Source organism: Perca flavescens, chromosome 11, assembly GCF_004354835.1.
Source record: "Perca flavescens isolate YP-PL-M2 chromosome 11, PFLA_1.0, whole genome shotgun sequence".
Lineage (NCBI taxonomy): Eukaryota > Metazoa > Chordata > Actinopteri > Perciformes > Percidae > Perca > Perca flavescens.
The window spans coordinates 28,231,504-28,244,304 of NC_041341.1; the positions used below are offsets into that span (position 1 = coordinate 28,231,504).

At 39.7% G+C, this 12,801-nt stretch overlaps 1 protein-coding gene across 4 annotated transcripts in view; it reads left to right on the forward strand.

Annotated features, from left to right (window-relative positions):
- Window positions 1-12,801, forward strand: part of pard3bb (par-3 family cell polarity regulator beta b) — a 243,915-nt gene that overhangs the window by 101,047 nt on the left and 130,067 nt on the right. For 3 of the 4 annotated variants that reach the window (XM_028590887.1, XM_028590889.1, XM_028590890.1), the window contains exons 12-13: window positions 1-52; window positions 12,012-12,203. The exon at window positions 1-52 is cut by the window's left edge and continues 77 nt beyond it. In XM_028590887.1, the coding sequence (XP_028446688.1) occupies window positions 1-52; window positions 12,012-12,203 (244 nt within the window). The remainder of the gene's footprint in view (window positions 53-12,011; window positions 12,204-12,801) is intronic. The other variant, XM_028590888.1, reaches the window with a different exon arrangement.

Sequence of the window (12,801 nt, forward strand, 5' to 3'; positions counted from 1 at the left end):
TGTGTGTCTTGTGGTCCTACGGCAGGAAGACATGTGTCTGCCCCGAGAGATGGTAAGAACCAATCACACTGCAGTATTGTCAGCCAATGAAACAAGATTCCCTGGTTGATTGGCAGGTCAGTGGCCAGTTATATAAATAATGGTTTCTTACTCATTTTTCTAACAAGGCAGCGAGAAAGACAGGCGGACAGACAACTACATCACCAGTTCTTGTTTTCAAATTTCAACTCCCTCTAATTTTGCAATTTGTTTGGTCCAATCAACAGGCTTGCCTGGATGATGCACAGCTCAGCAGCCTATAGGAAGGCTTCTTATAAACATAAACCTCACATGTAATTGAAAGCTTTTCTGAATAATCTGAACGATGATACACTTCCCTGTCCAATCATGTTCTTTCTTACCAAGCAATCATGTTATACAGTGATTTTTAAGAACTCCATTCTGATTGAATCAAATGAGCTCATTGTAAAGCTTTATGCTGATTTTGGTAATATTCTGTGCCAGTCTTTCCTTGGCACATTGTTTCAGCTGAATTTTAACACTGTTTTGATTAATAAACATTTATTTTATTCATCTTTGTTCTATTTTTCCAAGCTTTTTCCTTCAATCTGCCTTCAACTACCATGCATCTCTCTTCATACTATTTCCAACTACAAGTGCAAAAAAACTTTTTTTTCTATATTTCTAATGGCTTTTAGCCTTCTGCTGTTTGCTCTTCAACACAAAACAAATTTTCCTGATTGAAATATTTTCTTTCCCTTCTGCTTTCACACAAATCTGTAGCTCTTTATCCTTTTCTCTCAAAGGCAGTGGTTCCCAAAGTAGGAAAATTTATCAAATTATTGTTAATCTAGCATGGGTTTTTAATAACGTTTCACCAATAAAAAATTTGCGTCATTTACATTAATGTTACATTTTCAAATATTTCAAAGCTACTGTCATGACAGCTCATGGTTGCTGTAACAGAACACGCTTTCCGGTTTGGGAGCTCAACAGTCAGCATCTACATACATATATACATGTAATATTGGGGGTTGAGTGGCTCGGGGTGACATGACAAAAAACAAAACAAATCCTTTGAAGGAGTGCCATGGTCTAAAGAGTTTGGGAACCACTGCCCTAGGGTCATTTCATATCATTACTATCATCACAGCTGTTTTGGTGGTAATTATCACTTTGCCCTATAACTTTGAGGCATAATTTTACTGCACACATGAACCTACGCACCCACTTTCGTCTCCTCTCCACCCATTACTCATGTCTTTGTTTCATTTTTTTCCCCCACCTTTTACTTTGCTTTTTGTGCCTCTTTCCGCTCTTATCGACTGATGTTTCCTCAATGGCTGCCAGGAAGACACACACACACACACACACACACACACACACACACACACACACACACACACACATGCGCATGCGACCCTGAGCCCCATAGGAAATTCTGTTTCTGCAGACAGGAAAAGGAGCAATGTGTTGGAGTGTGTACATTAACATTTCTGGTTCATTTGTGACTGTCGTACAGTATCTAGTCCAGAGTTTCTCCATGTACGCATGTCTGAACTCCATGGCAGAGTGTGCTGGCCAAGTGTTGGCTAAAAACCTCCACTCGTCACACTGTTCACTGTCACTCAAAACCTCACTGCTACAGCAGTGCTCTTAATACTTTTCTACCTCCATACTGTTACACAGAAAGCTATGCTCCCAAGCTGCCATGGTGGCTAATTCCCAGGGGGAGTTCATCATGATTTTGTTTTTGCTTGCAGATGGATTTTTGCTGTCCACTGGAGAAAAAACAAAAAACATGATGACCATAGAAATAAATGGATTATAACTGATACATATTATAATATAATATTATGATATATTAAAACCCATGTTATTACTATGTGTACAACAGGCTTTTGACTGACTAATCGGGGGAAAATCCTACACTAAGGTGCCGATGCGCATACATGTTACTATTGTTACTAAATTATTTGCATATAGCCTGTGTGGCTTAAACAGATCACACACATCATAATATTGTTTCCTAAACAGTTTACAATCAGCAGTTGGATTTAACTGTTTAAATTCACATGTACAATCATAAAATACTCTGGTTGAAGCAGTTGCTTTCAGACAAACAAAGAGCACCAGAGTCTGCTTGGAAGCAAACTAAGACTCTCCTTTTAACGGCAGTCTCTGTCAGGTTGTGTAGCACCACATTTTGATTGACAGGTTTACTAGCCCAAAGGAACACACACTTAACTAAACCGTAGTATTAATTTTACCCTGTTGATTGTTGGAGTTGAACAGTATTTTTGTGAGTTATATCTTTTGCCAACTTTAATACAACAGATTAATTTTGAGCCAGTTGCCGTATAACTTGACCACATCAAGACCAAATTATCACTCACTCACAGTCAGTAAACGGATCCCCCTTTGGTCCAGTATTATTTATACACACACTCACACAGTTGCACTTACTTGTTCACCACAGGAAAATACATATATTGTCCTTCGGCATTGAAATGTACACACCAACATGTCTCTCCCATAGGTAAAGTATTGTGTCTGTCTATTTGGAGCGCTGTCAAAACCAACCAATGATTCAAGGACACGGCTGGTGTGTATGGATGTGTGCCTGCAGTTGCGTTTAGTGTGCGTGTGTGTACTGAAATGTATATCTTATTGTTAATGACATTTTCTTTTTTCTTTTGTCCTAGACTAGCATATAGTTGGCATATTGAGTTAGTCCAGAGATCCAGGTACTGTCAACACATATCAATGTAGAGGAGAAAATATCTATTTGAGTGCAACTGCATAGCAAATGCAAAACTACGACAGGCTTATTGCAGTTTATTTGTGAGCACATGAAGCTTCATCATCCTCATGACATTTCTTTGCTGAAATAAAACCTAATTACTAATGTCATGATGTCAGACTAAATTGGAGCTGATATGTAATAGATTGACATATTGCTTGTGATCGAAAATGTATTTATGTTTAGACAGAAGTTTAATTCTCCTAGTGCAGATATCCATAGGTCCTCGAGACAGTGTCAGAAAGATCTTTCTTCACTGCATTGGGCACAGCAGCAATGCTGCTGGTAAGGAGGTGTTGGAGATAGCCCAATACGCTCTTTAAATGTGAGAATTAGACTTTCTGCTGTTGTTGCTGAATTTAAATGAATGAGAATGCAAATTATATTGGTGCAAAATAGGACAGATTGAAAGATGTATAAAGGAGATGTATCGGTCGAAAGGCAGACTGATGAGGCTTCAGCCCCATCACCCTAAATTAATGAGTATGGAAAATGGATGGATTTACTCTTCATTGCAGTTTAGTGTGAGAACTGATAAATGACATGGGTAAGCTGCAGGTTTCTCACAAGCATGCTAAGATCAGCTTGAATACATCATTCTAGGTAGATGATGTGTGTATTCATGTGTGGATGGATGTTGAGAATGATACTATAAAGACTGAGGAAGATGTGGGCTTGCAAACAGGAAACTGAACAATCTTCTCTGGCTTTGGTGGTTTATGATAAAAGGAAACAGCAGAAGATGAAATATGGTACTTCTTCACACCACTGGTATATATTTTTTACATTTTTAGTTGGAAATGGATGTCTTGATTGACTTTGGGGTGTGTGTGGGAATGAGAGAAAGAAGTTGTCCAAGTTGTCTTACATTTTGCTCTTTTCTATGATTTCAATCTACAGACTTTTTCTGTGTGTCTGCCTCTCCCTTTCTCTCCCTGATTGTGTCGCTCTTGCCCTCACCCTCTCTTCCTGACAGACAGTACGCCCCAATAGAATTCCCCACTGTGTAATTAATGGCAGATTGGTGTTTTTACAGCAGTCACAATAGTTTTGAAGAACAAGTGCAGCTGCAGCTCTGCACAGTGAAGCTGTAAACACACTCCTTGATAGAAATGTTACACATTATAGTGTGGTACAATAAGTACTTATATAGGGGGGGTGGTGAGTGTTTTGCTCCTGGGTTACCTTTCTTCAACTCTTGTAGCAAACAGTGTTGCCAACTAGTCCAAAAAATTGCTAAAAGTGGCCAGATGATGTCATAAGCGTCACCGTCGTCACATATCCTTTGGATAAAGCTTAGTGGCTTTGTCGGCTAACTTCCTGCTGCTCACAGCCCAAGGGGAGAGGGAGAGAGGCCGTGCTGTTGGCCAAAGAGCCGTGGACTGTGATTACTCTGAGCAGCATACATGGAAATTAATTACAACATAATATCTTCTCCTAGAGGTGTTGAAATTAATCAAATAATCGAATCGTGGACATGGACGATGCTGCATCGATAATTGGCAGGCTCATAATCGATTATTTCTGTTTACAATTTAATGTAGGCCTAACAACATTTCTGTTTACATATTCTGTTATGTTTTGCACATTCAGGAAGTGCCATGTTCTCAGTGCTGTAGTTTTATGTATCCAATTTATTTAGTATTAGAGCACTGCAGAATGTTTTGTTTTTGAAGCTTGAAAAGCTATGAATTAAATATCCTACATGGCTTTTATAGAAAAATTAATTTGACACATCGTGATGCATCAAGATATCGAATCAAATTGAATCTCTGACATGATAATTGTAATCGAATCGGGAGATCAGTGAAATGGGTCTAAGAGGGTCTAAAAAGTTCCTAAATCTAGCTAGAAAGTTGCCATGTCGGAAACTCTGGTAGCAAAGTAAAGAATCCAATAATTAGAGAGGATACAAATGAGTGTCCAACTGTGTGACTGTTGAGAAGGACTGAAGAGGGTAGGAGGTCAGAAATGTGTTTTTGAAATTCCTTAACAATGTTAACAATTTAGCCTCTACATTATGTGGAAGATTTGGCTTGTCAATTTTTAAGTACATTTTGAATGTCTTTCACTGTAATGGCATATCTTAAAGCACATACACTGTCACATTTATGGTTGGGAAGAGCGATTCTTGGTTATTTCCAAGTGTTGGTTTGCTTGTAGTAGTTTTGTTTTTGGCAATACCTTTTGTGGTTGACAGTGCAAATAAAGAGTATTAAAAACAAGGGAGTGCATAGAAGCAATGACTTTTACACCATGTTTGTATTTTCACACCTCATAAGCAAGCATAAGACAGGTAGTATGATCATACCTCACTAACTGGCATGGTGTCCAATTGTCTGTTGCACATAAATAGCATTCTCACAGACTTCATCACAACTGTGCCAATCAAGTTGTAGACCTCCCCAGCCACTGCAGGGGACGGGCATGTGCAGACAGGTCTGGATTTTAAAATCAGAAATCCTTATGTGCTCACTTTAAAACATGGATTTTTGCCATTTCATTTTGTAGAGAATTCACATTAAAGTGTCAAAGCTTTGATGGCTCTTGCCTCATAGTCAGTTATTTTACTACCAGTCTTTTAGTCAATCTTTGCTAAGGACAACATTGCACATCTCCATTTCCTGTCATTTGGTAAAAAGCTGAAGGAGGTTAATAAAGTACAGAGGAACAACTTTGCACCACTGCCAAGAGCAGAATTTTTTTGTTGTTGATATTGTAATAATGCCGATGTGAATGGCTGTGAGCAGTCATCATTTCTCAGATTTTTAAATAGTTTTACATTGTTCTTATATACAAATCATTATGCACAGCTCCAACATTTGTACCATGTTACAGCAGACTTTAAACCATGATATGGGAACAGTTTCTGAGAGTTTTCTTTTTACTGATTTGTTGTGTATGATTTTATGCCAGCTTGTTGGTGTTAACGTAGAGGAAATAGAAGGAGGATGATGATGAAATGATGGAAGGATCTTGTCTATCTTCCTCCTCAACCCCCTCTCTTCCGTTGTCTCATTTTAGCCCACCATCTGGTGTTGTCTGCTAATGTCTGTGCTCGCTGTAGAACAAAGACATTACACCACCTCTACACACACACACACACACACACACACACACACTTACTCAAAGTCACAAAGCCTTTCTGTGACATAAAATCCTATACATACAAAATCCAGAATATAACGTTTACATCCACCTGCTGTGTTGGCCCTCTGTAAAGGCATTTTGTGCACACATACACACAATCACTCACACGTGCAACATAAAAAGACAGTTTTTCAGTCATTCTCTTCACACACCAACAAGCATACGCCTGCTGAGTTGGCGAGTGCCTTGAAACTAATGTTTAAAACAAAGATGCTCTTTTCTGCTTCCAGACAATTTACACCTCTATTTCTCCCCTCTCCCTCCCATTCTCTTGTTCTTCCATGTGGCCTTATTTTATACATTGCTTTCCTTTGGAACTGTGTTCTGGTGAATATCACCACAATGCAATGAAATAAGTAAGTTAATGAAGACAGATCATATATTGTGTATATTGTAGACCTAAGTGAAGAATCATACAAGGAATGTGTAAATATGCATCAAATATACAGTGTTTACCTTTTTTTCTTGGAGAAGTAAAAACATGTTTCATTTAAAGATCCCCTCCAAAAATATCACAGTCAAATTAAATCATAATTTGCTATGTTTTTTTTCCAGCAAAGGTTCAATAAACTTGCTTACAATTTTTTAGAGGCACACTCACTCCTTCTCCTTCACTGACAAATCCAGAATCTATAAATATGCAAATATGTTTTGTTTCAAAAGTGCTGGACACATGATGTCTCCTACTTTACTGACAAGTTCATTCTCAGTGCATGTGCACAGGAGGCTTGCTATTTCCACATCAGACTCAGTTGCATGGTAGATCACGATTGGCTGATGCTTGTGCGTACAAATATCTCTTAAATGGAGATTTGAGGTGGGCGCAGAGAAACTTTCCCCCTTCAGCAGTAAAAACAGCCTTTAAGTGTCACACTCTGCACATTCCTCCCTCTGTACAGTAAAGCTCAAACATCCAAGTAAAGTAACGTAATAAAACACTGTTTTCTTTAGTGGTGGGAGGCTTTAAGTTGAGATTGATTTATGGATTAGCAAAATACAAGAATAAACTAGATGGAAACAGAAATGAGGCATAGTAGGATTTACATTCATCACCATCTACTTCGCTTTAAACACTAAAGCATAAATAATAAAACATAATTGATGAGGATATGAATACAAACCATTCAAGAACGCACCCTGGCTACTTATACAGAGGATTGAATGAAAGGTTTAAGTGTGATTCCTTCAAGCTATTTGTGCAGCTCTGCTTTTGGCATCCAGTATGTGATGAGCTGCAAGATTGTCTGTCTTTCAATTTTCTTTTTTCTTTTTTTCCCACAACAGGAAACATTCGCCTTAGTGCCAGATGCTGCACACACACACACACACACTCAGTCATATTAAATCAGTAAACAGTTGGCAGCTGGTGACAGAGCACATTCAAAACAAAACAACTTTATTGAACAGTTTCTTCATTTTGATTATCCCTCATCCATCACCGCTGGTGTGTGTGTGTGTGTGTGTGTGTAAGGGAGCATGTGCGTCCGTGCACTTCTTTACAGTCTGTTGTCTATTGCTCTCTCTCTGTGTGTGTGTGTGTGTGTGTGTGTGTGTGTGTGTGTGTGTGTGCGTGTTACATCTCACTGACATCGTCACCAATGTGACCTCGCAGAATCACTACAGTAGATCCCCCATCTGTTACACCCTCAGAGACCTGTGTATACACACACACACACACACACACACACACACACACACACACACACACACACACACACACACAATCCATGGCAGCTTGGTGTCTCTACAGGAGCTGCCATCATCCCAGTGGAGAACAGTCGAGAAGGGTATCATGTCTCTCTTCTCTCTCTCTCTCCCTCTCTCTCTGGCTCTCTGTCTTATCTCACATCTCCGCTGTTTATTGAGGTTTATCGGCTCCTTCATCAGCCTATCATCTAAAGTCGCTGCTGTGCGTTAAAGCCCTCAGCACAGTTGTGTCACACATGTCAGTTGTGGGTTGAAGCCAACGGGGTTCAGCATTGGTATTGGTATTACAACAAAACTAGAGTAACAGCAACAGTTAAAAAAGATAAATATGAATCTGAATCGAGTTTGATCTTTTGGGAAAATATGCTTTTTTGCTTTCATACCCTGAGTTTGATGAGAAGATTGATACCACTCTCATGTCTGTAAGCTAAATATAAAGCTACTGCCATCAGCTGGCTAATGTATCTTAGCACAAAGAATGGGAACAAGGAAAAAGCTAGCCTGGCTCCGTTTTAAATGTAACAAGTCTGTATACAGCTCCTCTGAAACTCACTAATTAACATGTATCTCTTTGTGTTGAATTTAAAGACTCCCTTTAATGTTTCAACATCTAGAAGACAACAGCTATGATTCACAAACTGTTGCTGAGACGCGATTCGCTGTTCATGTGGGGAGCTTCTGCACTGGACAGAAGGCTGACCAGCGTGCACCATGACCCCTTATTACAACCTGACCGCCCATTACCACTTGTAGCCTTGGAAAACGAACCCTGCGTCTGCAACATCTGCTGTGGGTTTCACAGGACTTGCAGGCTGGCTTGCCCTGCATGCATAGACCTCTAATATGCAGCTCCAGGGGAGATTGTACACTGCCCACATTAGTGCTGTACTCTAACTACAAAAGACTGTAGATAAGTCACATTATGCAGTGTATCCCTCTGAACACATCCCTCACAGGCTCCTAGACACTGATCACCCATATGTTAGCCCAAACAACCACTGTGTTTGGCATCTCTCTATCTCTTTTTGTGTCTCTCATTTTTTTTTTTTTTTTTTTTGCTCTGCAGGACTGTAATTGTGGTCTGTCAGTCTGCAGCTACAGCCTTTACACTGACCATTAGGGGACAGTGGGAGAGCCTGTGTGTAGGGGATTGGGCAACTGGGGCCCACCGTTAGTGGTCAGTGATGGGACAGTTATTTTCATAAGTCAAAAGCATAGCCCATAATGTCAGGTTTTGTCCCTGGGAGTACTTACCTCAGCCATGTGTGTGTCCGCACGTGTGTATGTTAACACACCTACTGCCGCATTAAACACAGCAGCTACTGTTGTTTGGCCTTGTAAAATGGATCCTTGGGCAGTCATTTCCACAGCATGGGGCTTTACACACATACACACACACACACACACACACACACACACACACATTTTCTCTCTTCATGACCAGGTAGAAGGGCATCTGCGAGTAGCTCTCATTAAAAGGCCATGTAGCTGGAAGCAGGTGTCCTTACACACAAAGTTTTTAGCAGAGTAATATTAGAGTGCCCCTAACAATACTCACAGTAAAATGATGAGCATCATTCTTCTCATCTCCTCCCTCATTTTTATCCTTAATATCTTTCTCCATTTCTCTCTTTGCCTTGCAGTTTTTCTGGCCTAGGGGTGAGTTACGGACACTTTAGTTGACTGCTCTTGCTCATTTTAACATAATGTGTCTCTTCATCTTTCTCCCTCACACGTTTCTCTGGCTCAGTTTAATAAAACAACATGCATACTCATTCACACACACTGACAGACACAGACAGTCTTTTTTAATAGCGTGTCCTCCTGTTGATCCATCATTTTGTGGCAACCCATTTAAATGTTAAACGACCAGCATGAGGAGGTTCATCTATGCAAACAGTTTTTTTCCCCCCTATAACCGGATGGATTTGATGGAGTTCATGGAGCAACGATACAAACACCTTTTTCATAGCAGCAAAGAGAAAACACACCATTGTTTATTATTTTAGCATCACATACAGATGTAACCACCTATCATGGCAATGAGACTGAGATAATAGAAATGTTCCATGAAATTGCGGTGTGCACTTACAATTTGGTTGTGCCCTTGTCCACTCCTGCATGTTTTTTTTTTAAAGCAATTTCAGTTAATGATAAAAAAGAGGCTGTGTTTAATTTAGTTCAGCCAACGAATACAAGCACTTTCTTTCTCTATTCACTTGGTTGTAAAAACCCACAAAACAGCCAGGTTTGACACAGAATTATTTATTATTTTCTTTTTTTTTCTCACGGGCTGTTTGTCTAGTAAATTATCAGAGGAAGCCCAGATACTGTGCTTATTCATTGTTTTACAGGCAAATTGAATTCATCACCCAGATAAACAACTTTACATACATTTGCATATTTTTGTCAGATTCCATAAAACATCTCTCAGCCCTGTGGGTGGTCCTGACCCCTAAGCTGAGAACTGCTGCTTCAAACTTTTCTGCAGTGTAACAACACCCGTCCTCTTCTCTTAATTCATTCTGGCATTGGTTCTGTCCCGTGCTGAGCGCAAGAAAAAGAAATCATAAATTAAAAAGGCAGGAAAGTTCAATCAGATAAATAAAGAATGTGGCGGTGGCAGAAAAAAATTGAGAAGTTGCTAAATCACGAACATGAACAACAGAATCTCAAAGACTAACAATATCTCAATGTAATTATGCACTGAAGTAGCTAACATTTCTCCTCTGGGTGTTTTTAAGTTCTTTCTAAGGTTGTGGAGCTTCCTATCAGGTCTGGACAGTCAGTCTGATGGGGGGAGTTTTTCCAGCAGGGAAAACAGTTTTCTGCAGAGTAGAGGACTTTGTGTCGGCTTAACGCCGTTAAACCTACAATCCCCACAGACAAACAGTCTAAACCTGACACTGCTGACCCACGCAAACGCACACATGCACACACTCGCACACACAGAGCCAGACTGAATGCATATACATAGACAGGCGCATGCAGACTAAAGCTTGGCACCTGCACACAGACATGGACTTTCTATCACAAGTACATGCCATTATTTCTGGTAATCACACAAACACTCATACACACAGTAATGTACATATAGACATTCATAGACAGAAAATTTGATTGCGAGGACGAACACAAAAATGTAAGTGTTGAAATTTTGATGTGGAAACTTAAACACAACACATCCAATATATTCACAGACTCAGTCACACAAGCTGCAAACACACAGCTGATCCTTAAGCTGCGTAGAGTCATCTGAGTTTCGTCTGTCTAAAAACACTTTTTAAGCCGCACATATGTCAAGAATAGTCATTAGGAAACACCTCTGGGTGATATGCAGCCCCGTCTAATAATGATCAGAATGGACAAATAGTAATGCAATGCCTTCCACACTCTCCTGTACTATATATCTAAAAGTTTGAAAGATGTTCAATTTTCAGAAATCGTCTTGATTTTGGCAAATCTTTTAATTTTAATGTTCTGTCGGTAAATGGTTGTACTATAATAAATCCTTGTTAACAACATCGGTGTCTTCATATATCATAACATTCCTCATGCAAAGTCATCTTCTTTCTGTTCAAGTTTGGTTTCTTGATCTTATAGTAAGACGTAGTAGCACGTAGTATTTGGAATAGTATTTTTTGATGAATGCCGTTTACTTGACATTACATTTCAAAAAAAGTATATACAATATGTAGTGCAACAGTGCTACCTCTCCCACTGAGCCATCACAGGCTTCAAACACACACTTTCCTCTGGCGGGATTCACTTGCTTTCTTTATTTCTGATATTTTCTCCTTTAACTCTGTCTCAGACTCAGTCATTACTGCAATACCTCCTTGTTGATAACATGGTGTTTCACCATCTTTCTGGGTTTAAAATAATATTTTTTTTTATCTACACAGCCAGTCTTTGTTTCTCTCTTTTTGTTGTACAATCTTTCTTTCCTCTCCATATTCCCTCTGCTCTCACTACTTTTGTGTCCCTCTGGCTCTCTGTGTTTGCCGTATTCTCCAATTACCTCTTGAAAATGCACAGGTCATTTTATTGATATTGCCAAGCTGAAAGAAGAAAAAAACATTAGTATATAAAAGCAGAGTCCAATTCGCTTTTTTCTTTTTCCTTTTTTTTTCTCCTTCGAAAATAGACTCCCGCTGCATTTTCACTCAGAGAAATTTAGCTGAAAAGCTCCTTGTGATGGTTTTTCTCAAATGGAAAAGCTTTTAGTTCAGCTTTTGGAGACTATTCAAGCCCAATGAACTGACCTCAGTCTCCTCACCTTGTTGCCACCGTTCTCTCCTCATCGATGTCTCTCTCCCTCTACCTCCATTACTCTCTCCCTCACTCCCAGAAGGACGAGATATCCCGTGTGACAGGCTTTGTTCCGGAGAACGGGAAGGAGCAGCTCATGTTTGAGGTTCCCCTTAATGACACCGGCTCGGCAGGCCTGGGCATCAGCCTCAAAGGAAACAAGTCCAGGGAGACGGGAGAGGACCTGGGCATCTTCATTAAATCCATTATACATGGAGGGGCAGCATACAAGGTGACATAATATTCTAATACATACCCAAATTAGCAATAAATAAAGTAGTGCTGCCCTCTAAGATTTCTTTAGTCGATTAGTCATTTTTTTATGCTTTTTACATGCTACAGGACTTATTTCCGAGGAACTTATGAACAAATCTCTGGTGAACACAAGATTTTAGGTGGGGCTTTTGCATTCTTCTTTGTGGAGAAAAGTTTTAAAGATCTGTGGATTAAATCAACTAATCGTTTAGTCTACAAAATTGTTTGGGTGTTAGTGTACTAAGAATTTCTTTAATCAAGGGGAGCCCTAAAATAACAACAAATAGGGTCCTGGAAAATACTAATTGGTAAATAAGTAAGCGCCATGACTTCCATGCGGTAAAGATGCAATATTTTCTCCAGAGGGAGTCAAAGACAGCTCACCTCTTAAATGAACAGAAAGTGCCGCAGTATGGAAAACAACTCCCATCAGAACAGAACCTATTATTTACGAGAGGGGGACACCTCAGCTGTCTCTGCTGCCATGTGCTCCTGTTCTGTTAACCCTTGACCTCTTACTCAACAGGACACACTCGACATGTCATAGACAGCAGAGACACAGACAGGCAGACATA